The following is a 17539-nucleotide window of genomic DNA, read 5'->3' as shown; positions in this document are numbered from 1 at the left end:
GCCCTGTACCTTCCCCTTCCTTTTTCTACAGGCTCGTACGCGGAGCGGTGCGTTCGATGGCGAGAGGAGAAACAAAAGCAGCAGCAGCAGGAATTAATGCGAGTGTGCATTTGTACAAATATTTTTTAACAAAAAAAAAAAAAAAAAAAAAGACTTTTTTTTTTTTTTTCAATTAAATTATTTAAGGAATTTTATGGAGGTCTGCGGTGCCCGCGTGGTTCTTGTGGGGTCGGGGCGGCAGGGAGCTCTGCGCCGGGCGGGCACGTGGGTGGGTGTGCACACGTGTGAGTGTGTAAGAGCGGGGTGCAAGCCCAGCCCCAGCACCCCCCAATTTGCTCCCCACCACCCCCATGGGCAGGCCTCGGGGGGATTTGGGGGGCTGTGGGGACGGGGAGAGCCTGGGGTGGTCCTGGGGGAGCGGGGCGGGGGGGAGGCGAGCCCTGCCTGCGCCCTGCGCTTCCCCCCTCCCAGCCCGTGCAAAAGAGCCTTTTGTGCTGCTGGGATTTTTTTTTTTTTTTTCTCCCCCCTTTTAATTCCTAACCAGGAGATTAAGGGAAGACAAAGGCTCCGATTGTTCCCGCTCTGCCGAGATCTGGAAAGTTCGGGGAGGGGGGAACCGTCTCTTTCCAGACGGCTCGGCGCAGGGGGACGCGCAGCCCAGGTGGAGGGGCCTGGGCCGGGGGGGACACCCGGGGGGACACCGGGGGGGACACCCAGGCCCTGTCCCCATAGCGCTGGGGGCTGGGGCCACCACGGTTCGGGTGCTGGTGGCCCCGGGAGCGGGGCCCTTCCCCTGGCCGTGGGGAGCGAGCTGCCGGGGCCACCCGGCCGGGGCTGGGTCCGGAGCTCCCGAGCCTCTCCCCTGCAAAGGAGGAGGAAGATTTAGGATGGATTGGCCGGCTCGCCCGGCTTCTTGGCGTTTTCGCTGCTAACTCTTGGCTGACACCTCCGTGACTTGGCAGGGAGACGCTCCAGCAGCCCCGTCAGCTGCCTGGGGCCGGCGCAGCTGGAAGGGATCACGGCTCGGCACGGCTCGGCCCGTGGAGGACACCATCCAGGGGGCCGCGGGTGCCCGGGCATCCTGCACGGCCCCGTGGTGCCACGGCCCCGGTGCAGCTCCCATGGGAAGCCGAGCTGGGGCCGCATCCTGCAGGGTGCCCATGAGGCGTGCAGGGGGCCGGGTTGGTCCTCGCCTCGTGGCCACAGCCAGGGACACGTCGTGGCCCGGCCCAGGGCTGTCCCCAAGAGGCACGGGGCCGGGACCCGGCGTGTTTTCCCATGCTCGCAGGGAGCAGCGAGACACCCACGAGCGCCCCGGCTCTGCTCCTTCTGTTTCCCGTTAAGATTATTTATTGGTAATTTTTAAGACCACTTACAGACTCTGTTCGTGTGCCAGGACCCTACACAGCTTTTTCCCAGGGCTTTTTTTTTTTTTTTTTTTCCAATTTATATAAAAAAAAAAAAAAAACCTTGGTTTAATCATTTTCTTCCCACTCCTTCCTTCCAGACTCCTTTGGTACCCAGCGGGGTGCTGGCACATGGCGCAGTGCCCGGCCCCAACCACACCACAGCCACACCGGGGCCGTGTCCTCGCCCCCCCCACGAGCCCGAGCATCACGGGGACATCGGGGACAACCCCACAACCCCCCCAGGTGACATCCCAGCACGGCACGCAGAGGGGAAACCTTCCCAAAAAGGGGCTGCGGGGAGGTTTGGGGAGGGCGCAGGAGGCGGCTCCCCACGGATGCCTGGGAGCTGACATCGCCTTTGGCAGCGCGCAGCCAGCGAGGAGGGCTCGGGGCAAAGGCACCCGCGTCCATCATCCCGGGGGCTCCTCGAGGAGCAGAACCGTGCCGGGCCGGGGGGACAAAAGCAGCTTTGGGTTATCAAAGGAAACCTTCGACCCCCTTGGGAAGGGCTGGGACCGTGGGGGGAAACCAGGGGGAAATTCGTGCAGCCTGGTTTGTAGGGCTGGTCACACCGGGCTGCTGCACTCGCTGCGAGGACGGCTCTTTTTGGGGCTTGGCTCAGCAGGTATCAGCCCCAGCCCAGCCCTGGTGGCTCACTGGCCCCGCACTGGGCGGCGATGCCTGCGCCCAGCTCCTCCTGCCTCCTGCCACCCGCCTCTGCTTTCGGCTTCTCCCAAAGCGACACCGGGAGGAAACGGGGAAATTGCTTCCCCGCTCCCCGCACCACTCCTCCTTCCCGGCCGGAAGCCCGACGGGCTGCTGAGCCCCTTTTATTGCCCTCATTCCTCTTTGATCTCCTCCTCGCTGCCCCTCCAGTATCACCGCCGTGCCCGGCCGGGGGCCGTGGGGCAGTCCCGGGTGTCAGACAGGTTCTGCGGCACATTTCTGCCTAATGAGAAATTTCCTCTCCCCGTGCTTCGCTGGTTTTTTTTTTAGCACCGGTATCGCTACCCCACCTCTGCCTCCGCCGGGCGGGCTGAGTCACGGGGGCGTGCGGGCACCTCCCGGCACGCTCCGCGTCCCCGCTGGCCCTTCTCTTGCCGGCCCTGGCAGCGATCCCTCTCCCCCAGTTTCCCCTGGGATGGCACCAGCGTGAGCCCAGCGACCCCCCAGTTCCCGGTGACCCCTCCAACAGCCCCGGTGTATGAGTGAGATTCCTGGGAGTGAGGCTCCCCGCTGCTCCCCGCCGCCTCCCCGGCTCCCCGGTCCGTGCTCGGGGGAACCGCAGCTCCAGGCGGCTGCCGGAGTTCAAAGGGAAGGGGGAAAGCAGCAATTCCCCCTCTGCGTGAGGGTTTCGGCTCGGCTCCCCGCTCGCAGGCTCCCCGCCGCCCGCAGCCTGCGGTCGCTCCGTGCCTTAACGGGTTTCCTGGCTCGGAGCTCACTAATGAGCCGGCGTGGGAAGCGGCGAGGGCTGAATGCCCCCAAAATTGGGGCAGCGGAGGGAGGCGAGAGGCTCCCGGTGCACAGCAAACAGTGGGAGGAGAGGGGCTCCCACCCTGCTCCCCCCATGGGGACCCTGGGGGCCTGCCTGCCTGGGGGGCTCCCCAACTGGCCCCAGCACCCCCCTGCCACCCCTCCTGTCCCCCGAGGGCAGGGTGCCACGCCAGGCTCCACGCCAGCCCCGCTGCTTGGCTCAGCCCCCTCTCCATGCAGGTGTCCCCTGTCCCCGTCCTGCTGTCCCCAGCATCGTCACCCAGGCGTGGAGCAAAGGCTGCGCCCCGGGAGGACACAGCTGAAACCATGACCCATCCCGCGCCGTGACTCAGGCTGTGCCGGGCAGCCTGCGCTGGAAACCACCTGCCAGCCCCGTCCCCGTCCCCAGCCCCGTCCCCAGCCCTGTCCCCAGCCTGCAGTGCCAGGAACCCAGGCCCAGAGTGGCCGCGTGGCCGCAGGGGCTGTGATGGAGAGGAGGAAAAGCTCCTTGCGTGGTGTCGGTGTTTGCAGCCGTGTCTTGCACAAGCAGGAGCCGGCGGAGGAGCGGAGCCTGGGGCAGGAGCAAACACCGCTCCGTGCCAGCAGCCCCAACCCGATCCAGCTGCAGGAAGCATGGGGAGGCCAAGGGGAGCACACGGGGATGCACAAAACCCCCGGGACAGCCCCCCAAGCAGCCGTCCGAGCCCGTGGTGTCCCCACGTCCCCATGGCAGGAGATGCGCAGCGCTGCACCCGCACCTGGGGGTCCCGTCCACGCGCACCCCAGCCCCTGCTCCCGGATAATCCCGTCCCTTATCTCGTTCCTGAGCTGTGCAGCCCCCGGCCTCACTGCTCTGCTCTCCTTTTCCCAAGGTGGCAGCCGGGAGGTGAGAGGCTCGGGGGGTCCCTGCCCTGCTGCCCCCCGGCCAGGCTGCGAGCAGGTGGATTTATGGCCGCGGCCGTGGTCCGGCGTTCAGGGGACGGGCGAGGTGACGGGGCCTTTATGGCTTTCCTACACCTTTCTGACTGCAAAGTCTAAATGGCCTCGTAAACCAACCCCCCCCCCCACCCCGTCAGAAGGCAGAGGTTTATTAGGGCTGTAATTCTTCTCCTGGCATTTCATCAGTGTCCTTTTAATCTGCACTTGGGTGTTGTTTTTTATTTTTTTATTTTTTTTTAATTTCGGTTCAATACCAGCAGCTGCAAACGTTATTAGGGAGGGTCCTGTGCAGGAAACCTCCGGAGGGGGCTTGGGGCAGCAGCTGGGGGCCGGGCAGCCCCCTCCCCAACAAGGGGCCTCTCCGGAGGGGGCGAGGAGAGCCCAGCCTCGCTGCGCCGAGCAGGATGCGGCCGCGGCGCTTGCCATGCGAGGGAAGCCTTCCCAGGAAACCTTGGGATTTCGGCAGCGGAGCCGGCCAGGAGCTAATCCTTTGTGTCAGGCTTTCCGCTTTCATCTCATTAACTCCCGCTCCCCGTGCCTCTGCCCTCTCGGTTTTTCTGGCGGGGAGATAAGTCTCCGTGCTCGGCGCGGCGAATCCTCCGCGCCTGCTCGCGCCATGCTCCCGGTCGCGCTGACGCTGGCAGGCAGCTTCCATCCAATTACAGCGGGGTGAAGCTCATTTTAATTGCATAGAGCAGCTGGGATTAAGCAGACTTTATCTCCTAATTCCCTCTTTATCTCTTAACTTCACACTCGCCGCTCGCATTGAAGGCAGGACAGCTTGTGCCAGCGTTTGCAGTTTCTGAAGGACCCTTCTCCGCGCGCCCGCCCCACGCCACCCCCTCGCCCGGCTGGGGCTGGCCCCCAAACGTCCCCAAATGCCAAAGCAGGGGCTGGCGGGGACCTCTGTGCCCCGTAGGGCTGGGATCAGGTGGTGGCAGGGACCCTGGGTGCCATTTAGGAAGGTGCAGGAGGTCCCTGGGGTGGCAGGGAGCGCAGGAACTAACCACGGCTCCCCCAGGGAATGCCCCCCTGCAGCAGCTCTTCCTCGAGGTGCCGTCCCCAGCAAAGGCCGTGTGTCACCCGGAGATCCTGCAGGGACAGCGGGGACAGGGACAGCCCTGGGGCTGTGAACAAGGAAGGGTTTTTTTCCCCTTCCCAGCCCATGACCCTCCAGTTGCCCAGCTGGCACCCCGGGCTCCCTGCGAGGTAGGACAGGGTCATTTGTCCCCAAAAAGTAGACAGCAAGCGCCTCTGCCAGCTCCTGCAGGACCCCCGAGGACACGCTGCCTGCCCTGCACACTTCACCAGGATTCACGTGGAGTCAAAAGGAGGTTCGTAGTCTCGCCTGCCTGCTGCCACCCCGTGTCCCCCAGCACCCCATTCCAGGGGCCACCCCCTGCTGTTATTTCCCTGCTCCCTCGGGCATCCAGTGACAGCCACTTCTCCGTGCGGACACGTCCACCCCGACCCCGAGCGAGCTCTTGAGATAGCGAGAGAGCCGGGGGACACGAGCTGCTGGCAGGTCCCCTGTCCCCAAGGGCCACCCCCCTGCTCCTTGTCCCCTGGCACCGCTGCCTGTGGGTAAAACCCAGGCGGCCCCGGCTCGGCGATGCAGGCTCCGCATCAGCACAGCCGGGTGCTAATTAGGCACCATTAGCATGAGCTAATTAATCTAATTCCGGTGACCCACAATTCCAGAGCGTGGGAGCTGCTCCTCGCCCTCGCCTCTGCCCACGCCAGCGGCTCCCAGCTCCCTGTCACCCCGTGGGGTTTAATCCCCCCGTGCCCTCCTGCTGTGGGTTTCCCTGCTTCCTTTTGGGGTGGGGGGCTTGGGTACAGCCCAGGACCCCGCACAAAGCCCCGTGGGTGCCCCCAGAGCAGGAGCTCGGGTCCGGGGCCGTGCGGCAGTGAAAGGGTGGCTCTTAATCCCACAGCAGCTGTGGGGCCCGGGCTTGCTTGTTCAAGGGATATGGCAGCTCGGTCAACAATCCCCCGGCCCGTTTCGGGGGGATTAGCAGCGCCCCGGGGAGGGAAGGGGCCCTCGGGAAGGTTTGGAGGGTGGGAACGTGGCCCCGCAGAGACAAAGCCGGGCAGGGGGGCAACAGGGATTGGGGACCCTCCATCCCCAGGAGGTCCCCAAAGTGGAGAATGGGGTCTGAGGGAGCGTCCCCGTCCCCATCCTGCTCTCACACCCTGCCGTGCTGACAGGAGGGAGCTCTGGTTATCATCCCGCACGGCCCCGCAGCGATAACCCCGCCGGCACCGGGGCAGGAGGCAGCTCCCAGCCGTCCCCGTGGCCCCACAGCATCCCCACAGCCGGCGCCCCGAGCGGGATGCACCCAAAGGGAGCTCCCTGCAAACGAGCACAGGGGGTAATTAGGCCTCGTAATTAGGCCTCGGGGCGGCCTCCTGCCATGGGGGGCACCTGGGGGATATTAGGGCTGCGTTAGGCTGCCCTGGGAGGGCTTCACCCTGTGCGTGGGGTGCTTCTCGTCTGCTCCTGTGCAAAGGACCCCATAAAAAAAAAAGACTCCCAGACCCCATAAAACACGTGGGGCCAAACCGAGAGGCCTCGGAGCAGCAGGTGGGTCCTGGTGGGAGGAGGAGGGTGGCTTTGTCGTGGTGGCATCGGGTCCGGGGTTTCCCCAGAGCTCAGCACCCACATGTCCCCTGAAGCCGCTCCGGGTGCGTGCCGCTGTGCGCACGGGGCACGGGGACCCTCCAGCCCTGAGATTTGGGGTTTTCTGCTGTGCAAGGTCCCACTGCAGCCCCAGGGCCCCCTGTGTTTGCCGAGCAGCTTACAGCCATCCCCAGGCTTTGTCTGCCCCGGGGCTTATCTGCCTGGGGAGCACAACCCCCCCCGGGCAGCTTCCCCGGGGGGCTTGGGGTCCCCAGGGGCGCGAAGGCAGCAGAGATTTCAGCACACCCGGAGGGGTCCCTGCCTTTGGGGCACGCACACCCCCCCCGGGAGGGTGCACACACACACACGCGTGTAGCCAGGTGCCCCCGAGGGGCCCCCGTTCCCCACGGGTGCCCGGCAGGGCCGCTTTTCTGCTCCGTTAGGCACGGCTGTGCCGGCACATAATGACATGGTAATTGCGAGCTGAACCCGGCCACACGCACGGCGCAGCTCCCCCGCACCCAGCTTCACCGGGGACCCCCCCATCCCGCTCCCCTCGTGCCCACCCCGATGCCTTATATCGGCTCTGCCCACCCGGGATCCACCCCCAGCACCCAGCGGCGATGCCGGGGGCACCCCCCCGGGGAGGCTGCCGTCACCTCCTCGCCCCGCAGCTGGGAAACCCGTCCTTCCCCTCGGTGTTTACACGGGTAACAGGGGTCCTCCGCCGCTGCACATCGCATTTTCTGCTTGGTCACTTCCATCTGTGTCCCCGCATAATGATTTTTTCTGCTACATTAATTTAACACACTGCGGCGGGCCGAGGCGCTGGGACCCCGGGCTTTTTAATTGTGTCCAAGGAAAAGGCTCCGCGCTTTCATCGGCGGCCAGGGCTGCAGGGTGGGTGTCCCACGGGGGGTGTGGGGGGGGGTGGGAAGGGGTCTCGGGGTGGTCGTGGGGGTCTGCAGGATGGCTGTGAGCCCCCCGTGCGTGCCTTCCCGCGGGTGGGCAGGTTTGGGGTGGCCCTCAGGGGCTGTGGAGCGAAGGTGGGGGGGTCCTGGGGTGCCGGCGAGCCTAAAACCCCCCTGGGAAGGGTCCTGGCACCCTGGGGCATCCCGTCCCGTTAACGTCCCCGTGCCCCCGTGCTGCCCGGAGGGGCTGTCGGGCCCCTGAGGGTTAAGTGCTGTGTTTGTCTTGGCTGAAGGCGCCGGGCGCCTAACAAGGCACGGCGAATGGAGGTGAAGGGCTGTCCAGACGGGAAGTGACAGCCCGATTTCAGGGCTGTCAGCCCCAGCGTGGTGGGCATTGAGCGGGGAACATTCCTCCCCGCTGCCCCGGCTCCGCCGCCCCGAGCTGCCAACAAAAGCCCCGGGGCAGCCCCTGCCCACGCTGGGTGCCGCGGGGGGCTTGGAGAGGGGGTTTTGGGGCAAAGCTGGACCCACCGCCGGGCCCCCATCCCCAGCGTCGGGGCGTGTGGGAGCCCCCCTCGTCCTCTCCCCGCCGGCGGCCCCGCAAGAAGTGGCCTCCGGTATTTGCAAACATTGTGGAGAGGGGCTGGGAAGGTCTCGGCCCACCCCAGCGGGTGCCTTTGTGCCGGGCGGACCCCCGGGGGCTCATTTCCATCCCGCCCGGGCTCCTTTCAGCCTAGACCGCCTGGGCCTCGCTCCGCGCCGCGCAGACAAAAGCGGTGCCAGAGCCGCAGCTGTGCCCTGTCCCCGTCCCCAGCCCCGGGGCTCTGCCTGTCCCACGGGGAGGCTGCTGGCCTGCTCCCTCCCCGTCCCCCCAACACACACCGAGGGTCCCCGGGGGCTGCCGTGCTCGCTGAGCGTGCAATTTTTGCACCCCCACCCTTGTTTTCCTCCCCGTTTGCACCCCCAGGCTCCAGCAGCGCGCACCCGCTCTCCCCGGGCACCCATTCGGTGCCTCCCCGTGTGCCTCCTTTTGGGGTGACCCCTGCCCCCCAGCACCAGCACCACTTTTAGGGCGAAGCCTGCACCCCCACGCATTTCAGCAGCTCCCCGCAGCCACGTCCCCACCAAAAAAAAAAAAATAACCAGGGTCCGGGGAGGGGGCACAGCTGGCTCCTGGGCAGCACCTTTCCGGTAGCGCCGGTTTTTTATTGCCCCGTTTAGAGCCTGCAGATCAATGCGCAGCCCGAATTTTATTTGCTCTTGGAGTTATAAACGTGAATTCACCCAGCTGTGCTTCGTAACCGCTCTCCCTGCTGCCAGGCACGGCGTGGGGGACACAGGGGTGGGGGACACGGTGGGGACAGGTTCGCCCGGTGGCCGTGCCCATGTCTCGGTGCGCACGGCAGCAGCCGGGGTTGCTCTTTTCTCGCGCTTTTTGTGGCTGGTCAAATCTCCTCGGGGGCCCCCGCGAGTGACCTCTTCCTCAGCGCGGCCGCTAAGCCCTTTGTAATGGGATTTTGCGGCAGAATCGGCAAATTAGGGGAGAAGTGAATGTGTTAAGCCGCGGGTTTCGTTCTGGGTCTCCCCCTCCCCAGCCTGCTGCCCGCAGCCGCCTGCACAAAGGGGACGATCTCCGCTTTCATCTCCGACCCTCAGAAGTCAGAGCTTTATGGGGTTGGGTCCCCATCCCATCCCATCCCCTGGGTCCCCATCCGTCCCCTCACGAGGGGACACGGGCAGGCAGAGCCTGGGGGGCAGAGTTAATTTTGAGGACTTCATTAACGCCAGCGAGCACAAGCTGTAAATGCTCATTAATTCCCCGCTCGCTGATGGCTTTTGGAGCTAATTCTGCGCTCCCGGGACCCTCGGCCTCCTCCAGCCCCGTCCCCAGGGAGGGCAGGGGGCTTGTGGGGGGAGGGCACCCCTCGGGGGTCTCCTGTTTGGAGCCCACCAACCCCTGCGGGTGATGCCCTGGCCCAGCCCCACAGGGAAACACCTGGAACGGGGTGGGCAGGATCCCGTTTTGGCACCCCAAACCCCCAAAAATGAAGGCAGGGAGGTGGCGGTGACGGGTCCCCAAGCCCGGGGGGCACTGTGCAGCCCCCCCGGGGCCCCCATAAGGGCCTGATTTATGGCAGCCCCCGAAACGCTGCCACGGAGCGCGCGGGCCAGCGCGGGGAGCGCAGCTGCTGGAGCAGATCAGTGCCTGATTAATGTTGGGCAACTTGTTATATTGTCAGATAATTATCCCCAAACTGTATGACTTTTCTGCTAAGTGGCAGCGCTTAATTACGTTTTTAATTACACCGTGATCACTGCAGCCCCTCCGAGCGGGAGGTGGGAGCTGGGGATGCCAGGAGAGGGGCAGGGGCACGGCGCAGCCCCCGGACCTCTTACAGGGGGGCACTTGGGGAGGGGGCAACCCCACTGCAGACCCCTCCCCATACAGCAGCGTGGGGCACCCGGCTGCTGTGTCCCCAGAACGATCGTGGTGAGGTTTTGGGGTGGCTCCCAGTGGGTGTAGGATGAGGGGAGGGGTGCCGGGGTGTAGCCCCTTGCTAGGGCTCGGTGTCCCCTGCGCCCCCCCGGCCCCATCCGGCTGGGGGCAGCCCGGGGTCTCACTTCCCCTCGCAGGCAGGCCCGGGTCAGGGGTCAATGCATTTAAAATTCCTCCTGGCTCTTAAACTCCGGAGAGCAACCGGGGGGGGTGGGGGGGGTGCTCGGGCTTCGTGGGGAACGCCGGCCCCAGGGGCACGGGGAGCCGTGTGTGCACGGGGGGGCTGTGTGTGTGTGTGTGCACGCTTAGGTGTGCGGGTGTGCAAACAGAGCTGTGCACACGTGCAGGAGGAGGGCACGCTCCCGGGGTGGAGGCGTGAGCCCCCGCGTGTCCAAACGTGGGTGTGAGGCGCAGGGACCCCCCTGGGTGCCCCCACCCTGCACCTCCTGGGACCCTCACCTGGAGCTGGGGGTGTCAGCGGGACAGAATCAGGTGTGGGGGGCACCCACGGGACCCCAGCCCTCCCGTGGGGACGGGGACGGGCTCTGCTTTATCCCCGGGGCCCGGGGGGCTGCAGGGGGGTGGCCGCCGCCCTCCCCGCCGGACACCGCAGCGCCGGGAGGAAACGCGGGCGTTATCGAGCCGCTGGCTGCAGCCCTGGCTCGGCCGCGGCCTCTGGCCCCAAATTTCCTGGCGTGACCATCGCGGCGGTGCCGTCCTGGGCTCTGCCTTCACCACCCAGCAGGCAGGAGATGCGGCTTCCTGCTGCCCCACGGGGCTGGGTATGTGGGGAGGGGAGGGGTCCGGCCCCAAAGGCCTCTCCCTGCCCAGTGGAGGGGAAGAGATTTGGGGTTTGGGCCCCTTTGCGCCCTGCTCCTGCTTGTTTGCGTGTGTGTGTGGTGAGCATCGGGGCTTGGGGGCGCAACTCCCCCCCCAAAATCCTTCCCCAAACAGCCCCTCTTAGCGTCGCTGCAGCCGGATGGGGTGCCCCCCGAGAGAGGACTGCATTTCGAGGGAAAAAAATGTAAGAAAAGGTCCCTGTCCCCGCTATCTCAGGAATCCAGAGCGCGCCGGCACGGCCCCAGCCCCTTGTCCTGGCCATATTTCATCCCAGACGTCGCCGCTGGCCGCGGACCAGCACCGTGGGGATGGGGATGGAGGGAGGTGATGGGGATGGAGCGAGGCTGCAGCCGGGACGGGGCAGCCCCAAAACGATGCTGGGGTCTGGATGGGGGACTCAGTGCCCCCGCCACACGAGGCTGGGGGCTTTTTGGGGTCCCTGTGGGCACCTGGTGCCCCCGAGCAGCGGGGTGCAGGCTCGGCCACGTCCCCCCTGCTCCGAGCCCCGCTGCTAATGACGTCTCGCGACCTGCTTGCGAGGAGCGTAAATTATTCAGCTCCTCATCAGGGCAATTAAATTAACTCGGCGATGCGGGCCATGAATATTTCACGGGGCAGGGTCTGGAGCCGTGCGCCGGGGCCGAGCCCCTTCCCACCGCCCCGGCGGGTGCGGCGAGACCCCATGGGGGGCTGCTGGGAGCACTGGGGGTGCCCCCCCTGTCTGCCCAGGTTACTTCCAGTGGCTGCTGATGGAGGCCAGGTGCTCGCAGCCCCCCCTGGGTTTTTTTTTTGGGGGGGGCACCACCAGGGGCTGTCACCACCCCGGGGACCCCGAGCCCGCTGCCCTCCCCGTGCCCCGGGCTGTGCCAGCCCGCAGCCACCTCCCCGCTGGGATCTCGGTCAGGATTTCTCTTTTCTTTCTTCCCCCGCTCCGAACAATTAATAATTTATCCCATAATAAAAGAGGAAACGGTTAATGAGATGAAAACAAGCCAGAAACATCTGCTGGGGCGGCTTTCATCGCCAGCCCCGGGCCGCCTGCGCAGGAAGCGGTGGCGGGAGGGGGACGGGGGGTGCCGGGGGGGGACACGGCGGCAGCAGGAGGCTGTCCCCCACACCCGGCCTTCCTCACCACGGCCCCCTCCTCCTCCTCCTCCTCCTCCTCCTCTTCCTCCTCCTCCAGCTGGACCCTGGCAGGAGGGGAGAGCCTGCGCGGACCGGGAGCCAGGGGGGCACCACGGGGATGGGGACGGGGATGGGGACGGGGATGGGGTCCGTGGGTGCTGTGGGGCCGGTGGGGAGGGATTGGGATCGGGGCCGGCCGCTGCTGCTGCTTCTGCTTCCAATTTAGCTGATCCCTGCCCCGATGGCTGCGGCTCTCTAATCTGTTTGTCTTCCAAAGCCATTAAGCTAATTCGGAGCCCTCCGAAATCCCCCGGCTCTAATCCCACCCCGGCTCGGCCACTTTTTGGGTCAACGGGCCTTGCGTGTGGGGAGGGAGGAGGGGGCAAAACTGGGGTATTTGGGGGCAAGAAGGGATCCCCACACCGCTGTGGGTGCAGCCCCAGCACCCCCGAGCCCCCCGTGGTGTCCCCATCCCTGTGCCACCAGGGCGAGGGGACCCCCGCGGCCCCTCGCCACCCACGGGGGGGAGCAGGGGACGGGGTTGTGCTGATAAGGGACATCGCGGGGACAGGACGGGGCGATGACAGCTGCGGGGAGATGGCCCTGTCCCCCCCCCACCCCGCCGGGCACCGGAGGAGGTGTCGTGGAAAAACAGACGTCAGCGGCGGCCCCAGGAATTCGGGATGGGGACAGGGCCCCCCAGGCCCTATAGACGGGGGAGCAGAGACCTGCCAGCTTGGCACCTCCCCATTGTGCCACCCGTTTTTTTTTTTCCCAAAACCTCTTTTTTTTTTTTTCTTCTTCTTTTTTTTTTGTTCCTTCCGTCACCCATCCACGGGCTCAGCAGGGAGGGGAAGGGGCTAATCCCCTCCTGGGGGGCTAATCCCCACCTGGGGGCCCCCTCACCCTTCATTATGCGGTGCTAACGAGGGGAGAGGACGGGTGGTGACAGGGGGGGATCTGTCACGACATGGTGCCCCCCCCCTCCCCACAGCCTCCCTATGCTGCAAACCCTGGCACCCTGCCCCCCCACCCACCTCCATCATCTCCTCGTTACCTGCGTGGCTAATTGGGGGTCTGGTGACAGACAGCCTCATTAACAGCTTAATTTCGGCTCGGGCTCTTCCTGCCCAACCCCAACCCTGGCGGGGGGGGCACCCTGTAGGGGATGGGGACCTTGGGGACACCCCCATGGGGTCAGGCACGCTGGCACACACACGTATGACACCGTGGCGCATGGGGGGCCCCCTGCCAGCCTTGGGGACGGGGACGGGGTCGGTGCCACCCCGCTCCCCGTGGCGCTGCCACCCTCCAGCCGCCCCCCCCCGGCCTCTCCCCACACTTGTTTGCTCGGTAACGGCCCCGCTTCGGCTCCTTTGTGCCCGCAGATAACAGCGCCCGCCGCCGCCTCTGAAGCACCGGTGGGGAGCGGGGGCACCACCGCCACCACCCCACAGCCAGGGGTTTGGGGTTTGGGGTTTGGGCAGCAATCCGGGCCCCACAGCCAGCCCCTTGGGGTGACCCGCCACGCTGAGCCCACCTCAGGGCATCCCGGGTCCCCTCTGTCCCCATTTTGTCCCCTCTGTCCCTGTTTTGTCCCAATTTGGCACGCCCAAGGCACCCACCCCAGCACCCCCAAGCCGTGTCCCTGTCCCTGGTGGAGTTTTCCTACAAATTGGCCCCAAAACGCCACCCCGGATGGAGGCCTGGCCGCGGTTCAAATGCGGCGGCGTGTGGTTTATCAGCAGATAACAGCCCCGCGGCCAGCAAGGAGGGGGCTGCACCCCCCCGGGAGCCTGGCACCGTGGGCACGGGGGCTGCTGAGCCCCCCCAAAGCGTGGGGACATCCAGAGGGACCCCCAGCAGGCCCCGTATGAACGCTGGGATCTTTTGGGGTGCCTCAAGGCGGGGGTCCCCACGCACACGGTGTGCCCATCCCCATCCACCCCATGTCCCGGGGGGGCGAGGGGCAGCCCCTGGGGATGATTTTGGGGGGGTCCTCAGAACGGGGACCCCGTGGGTGGCACGGAGGCGAGGGCTGGTGGCGTGGGGCACGGCGCCGGGTGGCGGGAGCTTTGTTTGATCCCAGATAAGGCGGCGACGCCAAGCACCTGGCGGGCAACCAGGTGCCACACGGGGGGGGCACCGAGGGTGCTGCCACCCCCCCCCACCCCCCCCAGTCGCCACGGGTGCCCAGCCTCAGCTCCGTGTCCCCGTGTCCCCCTCCGGCCACCCACACACCCTGGGGACACCCAGGGGGGGCTAAATTTGGGGAGGGGGCTCCGTGGGGGGAGCGGGGGCAGCCCCCATGCGCCCTCCCCACGCGCGTCCCGAGGGGCGCAGCCCCCCCGGGTCCCCCCCCCAAGTGTCCCCCAGCCCCATAGCAGCGTGCCCACGCGTGACCCCGACCCCCGTGGGTCCGGGGGGAGTCCGGGGGGGTCCGGAGGAGCCGCGCCCGGTGCCGGGACCCCCCCCGGGACCCCCTCCCCGTGCCCGTGGGCGGCGCCGCGCCCCCCCCAGCTCCGCGCGGTGCCATCCGCGGGCGGGCAGCGCCCCCTGCCGCCCCCCCAGCCCCCCTGCACCCCCCCGAAGACCCCCCCCGCAGCCACACTGCAGCCCCCAGCACCTCCCCATTGCATCTCCCTCCCCAAGAAGCCCCCCCGGAGCCCCCCTGGAACACCCCCCCTTCCTGCAGCCCCCCTGCAGCCCCCCCATTGCAGCCTCCCCCCCCCGCAGCCCCCCCCAGAGCCCCCCTGCAGCCCCCCTGCCCTCTGCCCCCCTCGTCCCCCCCCGTTACAGCCCCCCCAGCAGCCCCCTCCCCATTGCAGCCCCCCCATTGTAACCCCCAGAGCCCCCCCTCCATTTCAGTCCCCTTTTACCCCCCCCATTGCACCCCCCCATTTCAACCCCCCCATTGCAGCCCCTCGGAGCCCCCCCCCCGTTTCACCCCCCCCACCTTACACCCCCCATTGAGCCCCCTCCATTCCAGCCCCCCCTCCAACCCTCCCCATTGCAGCCCCCGGATCCCCCCCCCCCCAATTCAGCCCCCCCTTGCACCTCCCCCATTACACCCCCCTATTACAGCCCCCCCCTCCACCCTCCCCTATTGCAACCCCCCCATTGCAGCCCCCCCATTGTACCCCCCTGGATCCCCCCCCCCCATTTCAGTCCCCCCATTCCAGCCCCCCCTATTCCAGCCCCCCCTTCACCCTCCCCTATTGCACCCCCCCCATTGCAGCCCCCCCCTTGCAGCCCCTTCACTGGAGCCCCCTGGAGCCCCCCCTGAAGCCCCCCTCCCCAATTCCATCCCCCCCTTTTACACCCCCCTATTACAGCTCCCCCATTCCAGCCCTCCCTTCAACCCCCCCCATTACACTCCCCCCTTTCACCCCCTCCATCGCACACCCCCATTGCAGCCCCCTTCCCCTCCACACCCCCCAAATCCCCCCCAAACCCCCCCAAAACCCCCCAGACCCCCCCCACCCCTCAGGCCCCATTCTCCACGAGTCAGGCGGGCACTAGGACCGCGCGGCCACCCTCCGCCCCCCTCCCACCACCACCGCGCATGCGCAGTGCTCACCCTGCCCTCCCCGAAGCCACTTCCGCCCGGCTGCGGGCGGAAGCGGAAGGGCCGCCATCACCGCCGGGACCGGTGAGGGGAGCCGCGGCGGGGTGGGGGGGGGACCGGGAGCTGCGGCGCCATGGCCGGGATCCTGTTCGAGGACATCTTCGACGTGAAGGACATCGACCCCGAGGGCAAGAAGTTCGACCGGGGTGAGACGGGGGGGCACGGGAAACCCGGGGGGGGGGCGTCCGGTACCGGGAGGGGGTGTGGGGGGGGGTCCTGGGGGGGTCCCGGGGGGTCCCGGGGCCTGTGGTGATGGGGAGGTGCCCGCAGTGTCCCGGCTGCACTGCGAGAGCGAGTCCTTCAAGATGGACCTGATCCTGGACGTCAACATCCAGATCTACCCCGTGGACCTCGGTACGGGGGGGATTGGGGGGGAATGGGGGGGTAATGGGGGGTGGGGGAGGCTGTGGGGGGGGGTATTGGGGGGTATTGGGGGGTGTTGGGTGTTGGGGGGGTTGGGGGAGAGGATGGGGCTGGGGGGTGCTGTATGGGGAGGGGGAGGGCAATGGGGGGCATTATATGGGGGGAAGGATACTGAGGGCGTGCTATATGGGGTGGAGGGGGGGCACTATATGGGAGGGAAGGACACTGGGGGGCACTGTGTTGGGGGGGGATGCTGGGGGGCATTATGTGGGGGGAACTATATAGGGGGGTGGGAGGGCAATGGGGAGGCACTGTATGGGGGAGCACTGTATGGGGAGAAGGACACGGGCGGCACTATATGGGGGGGGAGGACACTGGGGGGGCACTATATGGGGAAGAAGGGCACTGGGGGGGCGCTATATGGGAGCAGGACACTATGGGGTGGCACTGTATGGGGAGTGGGGGCACTATATGGGGAAGAGGGGGGCACTACATGGTGGGGGGCATTACATGGGAAGTGGGGGCAACCCTAAGTGGGGTGAGCACACCCCCGCTGCGAACAAGGTGCTGGGGATCTGGGTGCTGCAGGGCCTCCCGTCCCTGCCCAGAGCCCAGCCAGCCCCCCCAGACCCCTCGCCGCATCCCCCAAAAGCAGCTTTCCATGAGCAGCAGCACCCCCAGCCCTTCCCCAGCCCCTCTGGGTGCCCCTGGGACGCGGGGAAGGGTGGGGAACACAGGCTGTGCGCCCCCCTGCCCCTCGGATCACGGCGCAGGGCACCCACCGCTGTCGCTGCCTCCAAACCCGTGCCCACAGGTGACAAATTCCGCCTGGTGATCGCCAGCACCCTGTACGAGGACGGCACGCTGGACGACGGCGAGTACAACCCCACGGACGACCGGCCCTCCAGGTACTGGGGCTGGGGGGCTGAGGGAGGAGAGGGCGTTCCCCTGGGGATACGTGGAGGAGGATTTGGGGTTTTGGCGCTGCTCTGAGCTTTTCCTGTCCCGCTGCAGGGCGGACCAGTTTGAGTACGTGATGTACGGCAAGGTGTACCGCATCGAGGGCGACGAGACCTCCATGGAGGCAGCCACGCGCCTGTGAGTGCCCCGAGCTTTTTGGGGAGGCAGCGGGGTGCGGGGCTGCAGCTCCTGCGGGTTCCCATCCCCTTCTCACCTCTCCTCTCCTCTCCTCCTGCCCCAGCTCTGCCTACGCCTCCTACGGGGGGCTGCTGATGCGGCTGCAGGGAGACGCCAACAACCTGCACGGCTTCGAGGTGGACTCCCGCGTCTACCTGCTGATGAAGAAGCTGGCCTTCTAGGAGAGGCCGCGCCTCGAGGCTTCCCACAGACATTCTGCCAGCGAGAAAACGGGAGCCCCAGCACCCCAAATCCTGCCCCAGTGTCTGTGCTTCCCAGGCGGGTGCAGGAGGAGGTGTTCTCTTTCCTCACCTTGTTGTTTTTTTGGTTTTTTTTTATGCCTCCTGGGATTTGTGGTCCCCTCCTGCGCGGGGAGAGGCGCCTGATGCTGAGCAGAGACCACGCTGGGAGCCCTGCAGCCCTGCCTGCTGCTGGTCTCCTCTCACCTCCCTCTTCCTGCGCGTCCGAGGCAGGCTCAGCCCCGGCTGTGCTCAGGGATCTGGCCGCATTGGGGCTGGCCATCATTTCAGAGCCATCCCGTGACGGGCCTGGCTCGTTCTTGATTAAACCAGCACGCGTTTTCTAGGGCTGGCT

At 66.6% G+C, this 17539-nt stretch overlaps 1 protein-coding gene across 2 annotated transcripts; it reads left to right on the top strand.

The window, feature by feature from the left end:
• The first annotated feature begins 15448 nt into the window (after window positions 1–15448).
• POLR2H (RNA polymerase II, I and III subunit H) lies at window positions 15449–17530 on the top strand. 2 transcript variants are annotated; one of them, XM_082766700.1, is made up of 5 exons: window positions 15449–15591; window positions 15716–15799; window positions 16623–16716; window positions 16823–16906; window positions 17010–17530. In XM_082766700.1, the coding sequence occupies exons 1-5, from the start codon at window positions 15519–15521 to the stop codon at window positions 17125–17127; spliced, it is 453 nt and encodes a 150-aa protein (XP_082622826.1). In that variant the 5' UTR covers window positions 15449–15518; the 3' UTR covers window positions 17128–17530. The 2 variants fall into 2 exon arrangements, with proteins under 2 accessions (XP_082622826.1, XP_082622827.1); XM_082766701.1 differs by lacking the exon at window positions 15716–15799 and having other exon boundaries at window positions 15465–15591.
• Window positions 17531–17539: the final 9 nt, after the last annotated feature.

Source organism: Aythya marila (assembly GCF_965140915.1).
Source record: "Aythya marila genome assembly, chromosome: 9".
NCBI lineage: Eukaryota > Metazoa > Chordata > Aves > Anseriformes > Anatidae > Aythya > Aythya marila.
The sequence above is the reverse complement of the archived record's forward strand: the minus strand, read 5'-3'. Positions and strand labels throughout refer to the sequence as shown.